General features: G+C 40.7%; 1 protein-coding gene across 5 annotated transcripts in view; it reads right to left on the bottom strand.

Annotated features, from left to right (window-relative positions):
* LOC109707341 overlaps positions 1-14,794 on the bottom strand; it is a 42,281-nt gene that overhangs the window by 24,595 nt on the left and 2,892 nt on the right. The window contains exons 3-4 of one of the 5 annotated variants that reach the window (XM_020228537.1): positions 14,186-14,340; positions 5,436-6,438 (exon numbers count right to left, since the gene is read on the bottom strand). The exons of the other annotated variants lie outside the window; for them this stretch is intronic. Of the exons in view, the coding sequence (XP_020084126.1) occupies positions 6,391-6,438; positions 14,186-14,340 (203 nt within the window). The 3' untranslated portion in view covers positions 5,436-6,390. Of the gene's footprint in view, positions 1-5,435; positions 6,439-14,185; positions 14,341-14,794 lie in introns of those variants that run through there. 5 annotated transcript variants of the gene reach the window in all.

Raw genomic sequence — 14,794 nt, 5'->3', positions numbered from 1 at the left:
CCTTTTTATTTCTGTGGATATATATAGCTTAGTCGGTTTACATGGTTCAGTTTTGTTTTATTATTTGAATATCTGAGTTTTCAGTTGGTTTTGGAATGTAATAAAGGAATTGTGTTTTCTTGAAATAAAAGGTTTTCTACCCCTCGTGGTAGCGTTTCTTAAAGAATAAAGGTTTCCGTGTAGGGAACAGTTTTCAAAAGAATTTTCGTGGATTTCTATTTAAACACTGAATGTAAATCTGTGATGTGAATGGTGAATGTATGAATGTATAGTTATCTTTATATTCATTTGGTTGTGGTTGTTTCCTGGCTATACTCTTGTACTTGTGCGACGCCGTGCAAATACAGGGGAGACTCTGTCCGTGTGAACAGTGGATTCCCTGTATTTGTGGCGGATCTGGCATACTCTGGGGTCAGGTTTTCAAAAAAAAAAATTTTAAACGCTTTTCCTCTGTGTTTCAAACAAAAAGGGGACCCCGGGGCGTGACACTAATAAACGCAACAAATCATACCATATTATATCTAATCCTAACAAATGATGTTCTACCCTTGATGGTAGAAATTCCTTGCTTGGCCCGATTGTTTTTATTACGAGCTGATAGATACTACAAAAGAAGCATACACTAATCAAAAGTATAACATACTTGCAAAAAATTTACTAATTATATTAAAATTTTGAGATCTACCAAAAACTCCTCCGAACCAAAGTATTTGACCAAATATCTCCAATCATTATCTGTGACATTTTCTAGAACTTTACTTAGCCTTTCCTCCTCACTATTAAAACGTAAATAATATCGATGCAGACAATATCGCCATTCTCTGTACATCTTCTTGAGGTGGTCTAACACATTCGCTTTTTCTCCTTGTATGCCATCAAACTTTTCTTGTTTCACATTTTGATGTTATAAAAAGTTAGAATTTGTATAATAAAAACTTGAATAAGACACAACTAGTATTAACTTGTGATAGTTTTACATACATGTAAATCATCAAACATCTTTTGCTTTATATGATTTGGCACCTCCTTCCATCTTTTATTTGACAATATTGTGTACTGCCGAAGAACCACTCCTATTTCAGTTATAAAAGTGTCTACCGCGAACGAACCGGCCCCGCCGTAGGTTGTTTCTAAGGCGAGTGGTCATTCATGGTAGAGGTTGAGTTTACTTAAGTTTTATTTTGAAATCAGGATTATACGTTCATAACGTCCAACAGACTCAAGAATCTGCTATTAATTATCCCACACTTTCGGTGTTAAGGAACCCTCGATTAAGAGATCAATTATAAATGCTGATAATAAAGGAGACAAAACAGGAAAATAAAATTTTATTAATATGATTTGCCGTGTACATGGCTTAAGCAGGGGCATACCCCCACTGTACATGAATTTTATAAGACATGGCGGTCGGTTTAAGTTTGGTGCTCAGTTTAATGACATGGCGGTCGGGTTCACCTTAGTTGTATATTCTAAGGTGGAGATGTGACCAAACCCCAAGTATATATATTGAGGTAGATCAGATTTGATATTACCCGAAAGTAGAGAGTGGCTAATTCCTGAGTGTATAGATCAGGATTAACCGAGTTTAATATGTTTTCACTCTAGTTATATGTGCTAGAGTGAAGATCTGACTAAGCTCTAAGGTATTGCATTAGGGTTTGTCGGATTTGATTCGTATAAGCTCCAAGTATATGTATTAGAGCTCGATCGGGTATGGATTTCACTCTAGGTATATGTGCTAGAGCAAAAGGCTGATTAAACCCTAAGCTATTGTTTGGTTGGGGGTTGAGGGGTGGAATAACCCCTTAACCCCCATTTTATCCCCAAACACCTCAAAAAATAGGTGGGGTTAGCTAACCCCACCTCAAATAAATTATCCCGGGTTAGCTAACCCCACCTAACCCTACCAAACTCTAACCAAATACTATTTTCTATTCATAATAACCCACTATCATTCTTATCACACCTACTCCAACCAATCATTATCCTTTTTTATCAATCATTATCTTCTTATCCCACCTACTCCAACCAAACACTATTTTTCATTATTCTAGACTAACTCCAACCCCAACCAAACACAAAAAAACTTTAACCCCACTTTAACCCTGAACTTAACTCTATCCCTGGAATAGCTACTTTTTATTTAACCCCGAACCAAACGGAGGCTAAGTATATGGGTTAGGACTAGTCGAGCACGGATTGACTTTCACTCTAGGTATATGTGCTAGAGCAAAAGGCTGACTAGACCCTAAGTATATAGGTTAGGACTAGTCGAGCATGATTTGACTTCCACTCTAGGTATCTGTGCTAGAGCAAAAGACTGACAAAACCCTAAGTATATAGGTTAGGACTAGTCGAGTATGGTTTGACTTCCACTCTAGGTATATGTGCTAGAGCAAAAGGCTAACTAGATCCTAAGGATATGTGTTAGGACTAGTCGAGCATGATTTGACTTCCACTCTAGCTATATGTGCTAGAGCAAAAGGCTGGCTGGACCCTAAGGATATGTGTTAGGATTAGTCGGATAAACTCTAAGTACAAGTGTTAGAGTTCGAATAAACTTGATATCATTTGACTGAATTCTAAATATATGGCTTAGAACTCTGTCGATTTGGAGATGTTTTGCCTTAGTTATATGTGTTAAGGCGATCGACTTAGCCCTAAGTATATGTATTACGGGTAGTCGATATTTAATTTTCACTCTAGGCATATGTGCAAGAGTAAAAAAGGTTCATGATGAACTTGGGTTTAGTTTAACGACTTTACAGTCGTTTGATTTTGGGTTTAGTTTAACGACTATACGATCGTTTGTATTGGGTTTAGTTTAACGACTTTTCGGTCGTTTGATTTTGGGTTTAGTTTAACGACTTTTCGGTCGTTTGAATTTGGGTTTAGTTTAACGACTTTTCGGTCGTTTGAATTTGGGTTTAGTTTAACGACATTTCAGTTGTTTGAATTTGGGTTTAGTTTAACGACGTTTCGGTCGTTTGAATTTGGATTTAGTTTAACGACTTTTCGGTCGTATGAATTTGGGTTTAGTTTAACGACGTTTCGGTCGTTTAGATTTGAGAGGTTTTGGATTTTGAAATTTTATTTGTGGACTTTGGGTTTTGTGATTTATTTGTGACTTTGGGTTTTGGGATTTATTTGTGGATTTTGGTTTTGGGATTTATTTGTGGACTTTGGTTTTGGGATTTATTTATGAACTTTGGTTTTGGAATTTATTTGTGGACTTTGGTTTTGAGATTTATTTGTGAACTTTGGGTTTGGGTTGGCTTAAACCTCTTGTATTTGATTTAGGATGAACCGTTATGTTTTGGTTCGAGACCCATCAATACTTGGTTTGAGTTGGGTTACCTTAAGTTTCTTTGGTCGCTTTGGATATAGTTTGGGTTGAACCGTTATGCTTTGGTTCGAGACCCATCAAGACTTGGTTTGGGTTGAACCGTTATGCTTTGGTTCGGGACCCATCAAGACTTGGCTTGAGTTGGGCGGCCTTAAGTTCATTTGGTCGCTTTGGATTTGGTTTGGGTTGAACCGCTATGCTTTGATTCGAGACCCATCAAGACTTGGTTTGGGTTGAACCGTTATGCTTTGGTTCGGGAACCATCAAGACTTGATTTGAGTTGGATTCTTTACGGTTGAGTTCGGATCGGACCCACTTTGGTTCGAGTTGGATCCTCTACTGCTTGGTTCAGACGGGATCTGGTTCGGTTCAGTATGGATCGGATCAACTTTAGTTCAAGTTGAATCCTGTTCGGTCGGTTTAGATAGGACCCAGTTTGGTTTGGATCCTGTTCGGTTCAGTTTGGATCAGATTCACTTTAGTTCAAGTTGAATCACATTCGGCTCAGTTTAGATAGGATCTGGTTTGGTTCGAATCCGGTTTATTCAGTTATGATCGGATTCTCTTTGGTTTAAGTTGAATCCTGTTCGGTTCGGTTCAGACAGGACCTGGTTTGGTTCGGATCCGGTTCGGTTTAGTTCAGATCGGACCCTCCTCGGTTCGAGTTGGATTCTTTACGGTTAGGTTCAGATTGGAACCACTTCGGTTCGAGTCGGATCCTCTACGGCTTGGTTTGGATCGGACCCACTTCAATTCGAGTCGAATTCTTCATGGTTTGGTTCGGATTGGACCACTTCGGTTCGGGTCGGATCCTTCATGGCTTGGTTTGGATCGAACCCACTTCAATTCGATTCGAATCCTTCATGGTTTGGTTCAGATCGGACCACTTCGGTTCAGGTCGGATCCTTCATGGTTTGGTTCGGATCAGACCCACTTCAATTGGAGTCGAATCCTTCATGATTTGGTTCAGATCGGACCACTTCGGTTCGGGTTGGATCCTTCATGATTTGGTTCGGATCGGACTCACTTCAATTCGAGTCGAATCCTTCATGATTTGGTTTGGATCGGACCTACTTCAATTCGAGCCGAATCTTTCATGGTTTGGTTCGGATTGGAGCCACTTTGGTCCGAGTCGGACCCTTTGTGGTTCGGTTCAGATAGGATCCGGTTTGGTTCAGTTCAGATCGAATTCACTTTGGTTTAAGTTGAATTCTTTATGGTTCAGTTCGGACCAGATCTGGTTCGGTTCGGCTCCGGTTTAGTTCAGTTTGGTTTGATTCAAGTTGAATCTTGTTCGATTCGGACCGAATCTGGTTTGGTTCAGATCTGGTTCGGTTTAGTGCAAATCGGGGTTTATTTTGGTTTAAGTTGAATCTTGTTCAGCTCGGACCAGATCTAGTTTGGTTCGGATCCGGTTCGGTTTAGTTCAGATCGGGTTCACTTTGATTCAAGTCGAATCCTGTTCGGTTCGGATTGGACTCATTTCAATTTGAGTCGTATCCTTTATGGTTCTGATTGGATTGGACCGGATTCGGTCCGAGTCGGTTCAAGTCAAATCCTATTCGGTTCGGTTCAGATCGGATTCACTTTGGTTCAAGTTGAATCCTTTGTGGTTCGGTTCAGACCAGATCCGGTTCGGTTCAGATCAGATCGGATTCACTTTAATTCAAGTCGAATCCCTTATGGTTCAGTTTAAGCTGAACCGGCTTGTAATTTGGTTTGGTTTGGTTAATATCTTTAATGATTCAATTTTTGAATGGTATGAGACTCGATTTTAATTAGACCCGTCAATTAGATTGGATCGGCTTATCGTCCGATTTCATTTATCATTATGGCTTGGCTCGTCCGGGTCAAGCCTATCACGAAGACGGCGACCCGGTCTAATTGAGCCGAACTCGGGTCAAGCCTATCACGAAGACGGCGACCCGGTTTAATTAGCCGAACTCGGGTCAAGCCAATCACTAAGACGGCGACCCGATTTAATTAACCGAACTCGGGTCAAGCCTATCACGAAGACGGCGACCCGGTTTAATTAACCGAACTCGGGTCAAGCCTATCACGAAGATGGCGACCCGGTTTAATTAACCGGACTCGGGTCAAGCCTATCACGAAGACGGCGACCCGTCTCAATTAATCGGACTCGGGTCAAGCCTATCACGAAGACAGCGACCCGGTTTATGTCAAATTGGATCTAGCCTATCACGAAGACGGCAATTCAAATATTTATTTTATTATCTTATTTTATTTTATTATCATTTATTTTTTTTGAGATTTGAGCGTGTCGAGCCTATCACGAAAACGGCCGCACAATCAAATCGGTTGGAGGTTCGTCGTCGCGTCATTCGCACGCTCGTGTAAATCTTTCGTCGATGTTGAGGAGATGGACGTTTAGTGAATACGTGCGTACGATATAGTAACGATCCAATGCCGGATTTGATCGGGTCAACCTAAAACGAAGACAGTCGTGTTGATCAAACCAACAAATAAATCGTGACTATACATTTGCACGTATACACCAATCCGCCGTCGTCGGGGAAGAAGAAGAAAGAGGAGGTCATGAGGCCTCCTTGCACACCGTTGTCGTCGTCGAAGTCGTCACAGCCGCCGTTGTCGAAGTCGTCGTTGTCGTTGTCGTCGCCGCGCCGCCGCAAAATGAAAGAGACGACTTTCTTTCTTTGTTCTTTTGTGTACGGATTGGGGGGTGTGCTGTGAGCACACCCCCTCCCTTTGTTGCTGATGCACGGCAAGAGAATGGGGGGGATGAACAAAAGATTTTCTTTTTCTTTTTCTTTTTCTTTTTTTTGTTCTTCTTTTCTCTTTTTTTTTTGCTTTTTTTTGTTTCTTTTTGTTTCTTTTTTTTTTCCCCCTCTCTCTCAGAGAATTTATTTTTGAATCTCATGGTCCAATTTATAGTGGTTTTTTTGGACCTCTTCATTTTGGGCAACAATTCAAATATTTTTAAAAATAAGGTAACAATATATTTTTATTTCTTTTCCTTTTAGTAGTTGGTCATCTATGGCAACTATTAATCACCTCAATTCATTTTATCCCCTTCCTTCTATATTCTCAATTTGAATTTCAAATTTCAAAATTTTTTGATCCCAACAAAGTGACCCCACATTTTTTCTGCGAGTGCTATGCGAGCGGGAAAAGGTGCAGTCTCAAGAATTCATCATTTTCTTTTGTAAAGAGTGATGTAACCTAGCACTCCCGGGATGGTTCTGCTATGTTAATGTCTCTTAATGTCTCTTGAGAAGATGTTGCTGTCGATGGCAAGTGGAAACTTCCCTCGAATGCTTTAGAGTTGAGTCCCGGTACTCTAAGACCAATATCGTTCCATCTGACATAGTATGAGTGTATATTTTTTCCATCGGATGATCAAAATTTCAGGAGACATTCTTATTCTCATGTATGAAAAATGCACCCCGACGAACTACAATCTTGATGAGCATAATAACAAACTCCATCTCATTGCTCGCCATATATAAATAGCATATTCGATCAACATGGTGAGCATAGTATTGGTTCATTGATCGGGCACAATGAATGTAAGGCCATATTCATGATATCATAACTTTGTCGCTTCGTTATGGGCCAATTCAAATGAGCACGATTCACTGACATTTTCGTCATGGCACCCAAATTGGATTGGGCATTAAAATTGCACTCGACAAGTTCTTTTTTTCTGGACATGGATCGCGTTGGTAAGTTGACATGCTTGTATACCCTTTGATCAAAGGCCACCTTAGAGCTGCATTTCTTCAACCAGAAGTTTTTGATAGAGAATGAGTTGAATCAAGCTCTGTATAGGATGACTTATTTTGAGCCTTCGTCTGTAGATCTTCAAAGTCAGATTGTCGGGATACATGCATCTTTACATGTGGTTAGGAAAGTCCCTATAAGATCTCCTTAGAATGGCATATCTGTAGGATTTCAAAAAAAGGGGACGGGAGGGAAAGGGGTGATCATCTCATGCGGTTGATAAAACTCTCCTAAACTCTTCAATATTACATATATGTGTGTCCTCAAAATGGGATAGGAGGGCAAAGGGCATCTCCACATGCAGTTAAGCAAAACCCTCTAAGATGACTTCTTTTTTTTTTCTTTTCTTTTTTTTTTTTTGCTCTTTTCTTTTTGAAACAATCTGATGTATCGTTGTTGTCGTGTAGGGATGAATCAGCATTCCATCGTCTGCGAAATTTTTATTATTTTATTATGACAGTTGGCGCCCGCGAGAGGGTCCTAGCCAAAAGCATTTCCCTAATTTTTGTGTGTGAGCCTAAAGTAGGTTATTTCACAGCGGGGCTCTGGGAGATATTTTTTTCTCTTCTCTTTCTTTTTTTTTCTTTTTGCTTTTTTTTTAATTTCTTTTTGCTTTTTTTTTTGCTCTTTTTTTTGCTCTTTTTTTTTTGCTTTTTTTTTCTTTTTTTTTGCTTTTTTTTTGCCTTTTTTTTTGCTTTCTTTTTTTTTGCTCTCTTTTTTTTCTTTTTTTTTTATTTTCTTTTGAATTTTTTTTATTTTTTTTATTTTGGCAAAGGATCAACTTTATCCCATCTAGAAAGATAATATATTGTAATAAAAGCAAAGCTATTCCCCCCGGGGCAAGAATGTATATATGGCTCCAAAATAAAGGAGTGTTCCCTATTCTGTTTGTTCCCCACATGACTAATAGTTAGGGCGCACTCGTAGGGTGCAAAGGTTTTGGGATTAATTATATTGTGGTGCCTTTATCGAATTAGAAGATAAAGGACCATGATTGTTTGTGTAAGTCGTCTTGCCCCCTGACGACTTAAGCAGCAAGCCAGTGATCAGAACATTCTCCGTGATGTTACCAAATCGAAAGGAGAATGAACTGATATCTTCAGAAGGATGGAGGACTGACTGTCCTTGATGAATAACCAAGATATGACATCGGGAGGGAGGAGACCACAATCGTCAGTAAGAATCGTCCTCCCCCCTAATGACTTGAGCGGCAGATCAGAATTCCTTTCGCTTTGATCTCAATCGAGGTAGAGAATGTGGTGTTGTTGGAAGCCATTGCTCCTCTTGGCAACGAATAACCAAGATATGATGTTGAGAGGGAGAAGACCACGATTGTCAGCCAGAATAATCTTGCCCCCTGATGACTTAAGCGGCAGATCAGGACATGGCGGTAGCTAGAACGTCCTCTGTGGTGATGCCATATTGGAGGAAAATTGAAATTTCTCGCTTTGATCTCCACCGAGAGAGAGAATGTGGTATTGATTGAAGCCATTGCTCCTCTTGGCAACGAATAGCCAAGATATGATATTGAGAGGGAGAAGACCACTATTGTCTGTCAGAATAATCTTGCCCCCTGATGACTTAAGCGGCAGATCAGGATATGGTGGTAGCCAGAACGTCCTCTGTGGTAATGCCATATTGGAGGAAAATCAAAATTTCTCGCTTTGATCTCCACTGAGGTAGAGAATGTGGTATTGATTGAAGCCATTGCTCCTCTTGGCAACGAATAGCCAAGATATGATGTTCGGAGGGAGAAGACGACGATTGTCAGCAAGAATCGTCCTGCCCCCTGATGATTTGACCGGCAGAGCAAGACATGATGGTAGACAAAACACCCTTTGTGGTGATGCCATATTGGAGGATAACCGACATGCTTCTTTCGTCTCGATCAAGGCGATGTTGTTCGATTGGATTGCTCCGCTTGGATAAAGCCATATTTATCGGTCAAATGTTTATACATAAGTCTCTTATCAGCATTATTGGATTTGGTCTAAAAAATGGAGGGTGAAGCCATGTCCCACCGGGCGTGCCATTTTGTCTACCGCGAACGAATCGGCCCAGCCGTAGGTTGTTTCTAAGGCGAGTGGTCATTCATGGTAGAGGTTGAGTTTACTTAAGTTTTATTTTGAAATCAGGATTATAGGTTCATGACTTCCAACAGACTCAAGAATCTGCTGTTAATTACCCCACACTTTCGGTGTTAAGGAACCCTCGATTAAGAGACCAATTATAAATGCTGATAATAAAGGAGACAAAACAGGAAAATAAAATTTTATTAATATGATTTACCGTGTACATGGCTTAAGCAGGGGCATACCTCCACTGTACATGAATTTTATAATACATTGCGGTCGGTTTAAGTTTGCAGCTCAGTTTAATGACATGGCGGTCGGGTTCACCTTTGTTGTATATTCCAAGGTGGAGATGTGACCAAACTCCAAGTATATATATTGAGGTAGATCAGATTTGATATTACCAGAAAGTAGAAAGTGGCTAATTCCTGAGTGTATGGATCAGGATTAACCGAGTTTAATATGTTTTCACTCTAGTTATATGTGCTAGAGTGAAGATCTGACTAAGCCCTAAGGTATTGCGTTAGGGTTTGTCGGAATTGATTCGTATGAGCTCCAAGTATATGTATTAGAGCTCGATCTGGTATGGATTTCACTCTAGGTATATGTGCTAGAGCAAAAGGCTGACTAGACCCTAAGTATATGGGTTAGGACTAGTCGAGCACAGATTGACTTTCATTCTAGGTATATGTGCTAGAGCAAAAGGCTGACTAGACCCTAAGTATATGGGTTAGGACTAGTCGAGCATGATTTGACTTCCACTCTAGGTATATGTGCTAGAGCAAAAGACTGACTAGACCCAAAATATATAGGTTAGGACTAGTCAAGTATGGTTTGACTTCCACTCTAGGTATATGTGCTAGAGCAAAAAGCTAACAAGATCCTAAGGATATGTGTTAGGACTAGTCGAGCATGATTTGACTTCCACTCTAGCTATATGTGCTAGAGCAAAAGGCTGACTGGACCCTAAGGATATGTGTTAGGGTTAGTCGGATGAATTCTAAGTATATGTGTTAGAGTTCGAATAAACTTGATATCATTTGACTGAATTCTAAATATATGGCTTAGAACTCTGTCGATTTGGAGATGTTTTGCCTTAGTTATATGTGCTAAGGCGATCGACTTAGCCCTAAGTATATGTATTAGGGGTAGTAAATATTTAATTTTCACTCTAGGCATATGTGCTAGAGTAAAAAATGTTCATGATGAACTTGGGTTTAGTTTAACGACTTTACGGTCGTTTGATTTTGGGTTTAGTTTAACGACTGTACGGTCGTTTGTATTTGGGTTTAGTTTAACGACTTTACGGTCGTTTGATTTTGGGTTTAGTTTAATGACTTTTCGGTCGTTTGATTTTGGTTTAGTTTAACGACTTTTCGGTCGTTTGAATTTGGGCTTAGTTTAACGACTTTTCGGTCGTTTGAATTTGGGTTTAGTTTAACGACGTTTCGGTCGTTTGGATTTGGGTTTAGTTTAACGACTTTTCGATCGTTTGAATTTGGGTTTAGTTTAACGACGTTTCTGTCGTTTAGATTTGAGATGCTTTGGATTTTGGGGTTTTATTTGTGGACTTTAGGTCTTGGGATTTATTTGTGGACTTTGGATTTTGGGATTTATTTGTGGATTTTGGTTTTGGAATTTATTTGTGGACTTTGGTTTTGGGATTTATTTGTGGACTTTGGTTTTGGGATTTATTTGTGGACTTTGGGTTTTGGTTGGCTTAAACCTCTTGTATTTGATATGGGATGAACCGTTATGTTTTGGTTCGGGACCCATCAAGACTTGGTTTGAGTTGGGCGACCTTAAGTTTCTTTGGTCGCTTTGGATTTGGTTTGGGTTGAACTGTTATACTTTGGTTCGAGACCTATGAAGACTTGGTTTGGGTTGAACCGTTATGCTTTGGTTCGGGACCCATCAAGACTTGGTTTGAGTTGGGCGACCTTAAGTTCATTTGGTCGCTTTGGATTTGGTTTGGGCTGAACCGTTATACTTTGGTTCGAGACCCATCAAGACTTGGTTTGGGTTGACCCGTTATGCTTTGGTTCGGTACCCATCAAGACTTGGTTTGAGTTGGGCGGCCTTAAGTTCATTTGGTCGCTTTGGATTTGGTTTGGGTTGAACCGCTATGCTTTGATTCGAGACCCATCAAGACTTGGTTTGGGTTGAACCGTTATGCTTTGGCTCGGGAACCATCAAGACTTGGTTTGAGTTGGATTCTTTACGGTTGAGTTCGAATCGGACCCACTTTGGTTCGAGTCGGATCCTCTACGGCTTGGTTCAGACAGGATCCGGTTCGGTTCAGTATGGATCGGATCCACTTTAGTTCAAGTTGAATCCTGTTCGGTTCGGTTTAGACAGGATCCGGTTCGGTTCGGATCCTGTTCGGATCATTTTGGATCGGATTCACTTTAGTTCAAGTTGAATCCCATTCGGCTCGGTTTAGATAGGATCTGGTTTGGTTCGGATCCGGTTCGGTTCAGTTCTGATCGGATTCGCTTTGGTTTAAGTTGAATCTTGTTCGGTTCGGTTCAGACAGGATTTGGTTCGGTTCGGATCCAGTTCGGTTCAGTTCAGTTCAGATCGGACCCTCCTCGGTTCGAGTTGGATTCTTTACAGTTGGGTTCAGATCAGACCCACTTCGGTTCTAGTCGGATCCTCTACGGCTTGGTTTGGATCGGACCGACTTCAATTCGAGTCGAATCTTTCATGGTTTGGTTCGGATCGGACCACTTCGGTTCGGGTCGGATCCTTCATGACTTGGTTTGGATCGGACCCACTTCAATTCGAGTCGAATCCTTCATGGTTTGGTTCGGATCGGACCACTTCGGTTCGGGTCGGATCCTTCATGGTTTGGTTCGGATCGGACCCACTTCAATTGGAGTCGAATCCTTCATGATTTGGTTCGGATCGGACCACTTCGGTTCAGGTTGGACCCTTTATGATTTGGTTCGGATCGGACCCATTTCAATTCGAGTCGAATCCTTCATGATTTGGTTTGGATCGGACCTACTTCAATTCGATTCGAATCTTTCATAGTTTGGTTCGGATTAGAGCCACTTTGGTCCGAGTAGGACCCTTTGTGGTTCGGTTCAGATAGGATCCGGTTTGGTTCAATTCAGATCAAATTCACTTTGGTTTAAGTTGAATCCTTTATGGTTCAGTTCGGACCAGATCTGGCTCGGTTCGGATCCGGTTTAGTTCAGTTTGGTTTGATTCAAGTTGAATCTCATTCGATTCGGACCGGATCTGGTTTGGTTCAGATTGGTTCGGTTTAGTTCAGATCGGGGTTTACTTTGGTTTAAGTTGAATCTTGTTCAGTTCGGACCAGATTTGGTTTGGTTCTGATCCGGTTCGGTTTAGTTCAGATCGGGTTCACTTTGATTCAAGTCGAATCCTGTTCGGTTCGGATTGGACTCATTTCGGTTCGAGTCGGATCCTTTATAGTTCTGATCGGATTGGACCGGATTCGGTCCGAGTGGTTCAAGTCAAATCCTATTCGGTTCGGTTCAGATCGGATTCACTTTGGTTCAAGTTGAATCCTTTGTGGTTCGATTCAGATCAGATCCGGTTCGGTTCAGTTCAGATCGGACTCACTTTAGTTCAAGTCGAATCCCTTATGGTTCGGTTTAAGCTGAACCGACTTGTAATTTGGTTTGGTTTGGTTAATATCTTTAATGGTTCAATTTTTGATTGGTATGAGACTCAATTAAAATTAGACCGGTTAGATTGGATCGGCTTATCGTCCGATTTGATTTATCATTATGGCTTGGCTCGCTCGGGTCAAGCCTATCACGAAGACGACAACACGGTCTAATTGAGCCGAACTCGGGTCAAGCCTATCACGAAGACGGCGACCCGGTTTAATTAGCCGAACTCGGGTCAAGCCAATCACTAAGACGGCGACCCGGTTTAATTAACCGAACTCGGGTCAAGCCTATCACGAAGACGGCGATCCGGTTTATTTGAACCGAACTCAGGTCAAGCCTATCACGAAGACGGTGACCCGGTTTAATTAACCGGACTCAGGTCAAGCCTATCACGAAGACGGCGACCCGGCTCAATTAATCGGACTCGGGTCAAGCCTATCACGAAGACGGCGACCCGGTTTATGTCAAATTGGATCTAGCCTATCACGAAGACGGCGATCCAAATATTTATTTTATTATCTTATTTTATTTTATTATCATTTTTTTTTAGATTTGAGAGTGTCGAGCCTATCACGAAGACGGCCGCACAATCAAATCGGTTGGAGGTTCGTCGTCGCGTCATTCGCACGCTCGTGTAAATCTTTCGTCGATGTTGAGGAGACGGACGTTTAGTGAATACGTGCGTACGATATAGTAACGATCCAATGCCGGATTTGATCGGGTCAAGCTATCATGAAGACGGTCGTGTTGATCAAACCAACAAATAAATCGTGACTATACGTTTGCACGTATACACCAATCGGCCGTCGTCGGAGAAGAAGAAGAAAGAGGAGGTCATGAGGCCTCCTCGCACACCGTTGTCGTCGTCGAAGTCGTCACAGCCGCCGTTGTCGAAGTCGTCGTCGTCGTCGTCGTCGTCATCGTCGCGCCGCCGCAAAATGAAAGAGACGACTTTCTTTCTTTGTTCTTTTGTGTACGGATTGGGGGGTGTGCTGTGAGCACGCCCCCTCCCTTTGTTGCTGATGCACGGCAGGAGAAGGGGGGGATGAACAAAAAATTTTCTTTTTCTTTTTCTTTTTCTTTTTTTTGTTTTTCTTTTCTCTTGCTTTTTTTTGTTTCTCCCCCCCTCCCCCCTTCTCTAAGAGAATTTATTTTTGAATCTCATGGTCCAATTTATAGTGGTTTTTTTGGACCTCTTCATTTTGGGCAACAATTCAAATATTTTTAAAAATAAGGTGACAATATATTTTTATTTCTTTTTCTTTTAATAGTTGGTCATCTAAGACAACTATTAATCACCTCAATTCATTTTATCCCCTTCCTTCTATATTCTCAATTTGAATTTCAAATTTCAAAATTTTTTGATCCCAACAAAAATGTACAACATCACTTGCCACTACTCTTCTTAAGTCATTATCGATCGTTACTGCACTCTTTTCTCCCGGCTTAAACTTTTTAAACCACTTAACATTTTTAGTCACCCCCCGACCCTTCTTCCTCACTCTTGTAGAATCTACAAAAATTTAATAAAGAAAATAAACAAATAAGTCACTTATGATTGTAGCTTAGCAAACAAGCACTCATTCTCTCATACTTAGCATATGAAGAAAATCATTTCTAGTATGCTATATATTTGAAATCAAATTACAAGTCATCTTGATGCTATTGTTTGCTGGGTTAATTTGACATCACCTTTTCAACACTCGTCAAGAATTATGAAGGGAACTTCATAATTTCTTTGTTAGGAGAAGTTTGAGGGAAAGGATACTTTAGATTAGGTGAGTTGAGTGTTGTATCCTGCATGTATGCATGGGGCTTTATATAGGTCTTTAAATGAAGCTTCGCAACTAATGAAATTGTTCTCTATTATATTAATTTAATAAAGAGATTTGATTGACCATTCTGATTTACTTCAGGATCCTAGGGTTGCTGTGAAGTTCAATTGGTAGTTTTCTAGAATTGAGTGG

The sequence above is a fragment of the Ananas comosus genome, linkage group 3, assembly GCF_001540865.1.
Source record: "Ananas comosus cultivar F153 linkage group 3, ASM154086v1, whole genome shotgun sequence".
Taxonomy (NCBI): domain Eukaryota; kingdom Viridiplantae; phylum Streptophyta; class Magnoliopsida; order Poales; family Bromeliaceae; genus Ananas; species Ananas comosus.
The sequence above is the reverse complement of the archived record's forward strand: the minus strand, read 5'-3'. Positions and strand labels throughout refer to the sequence as shown.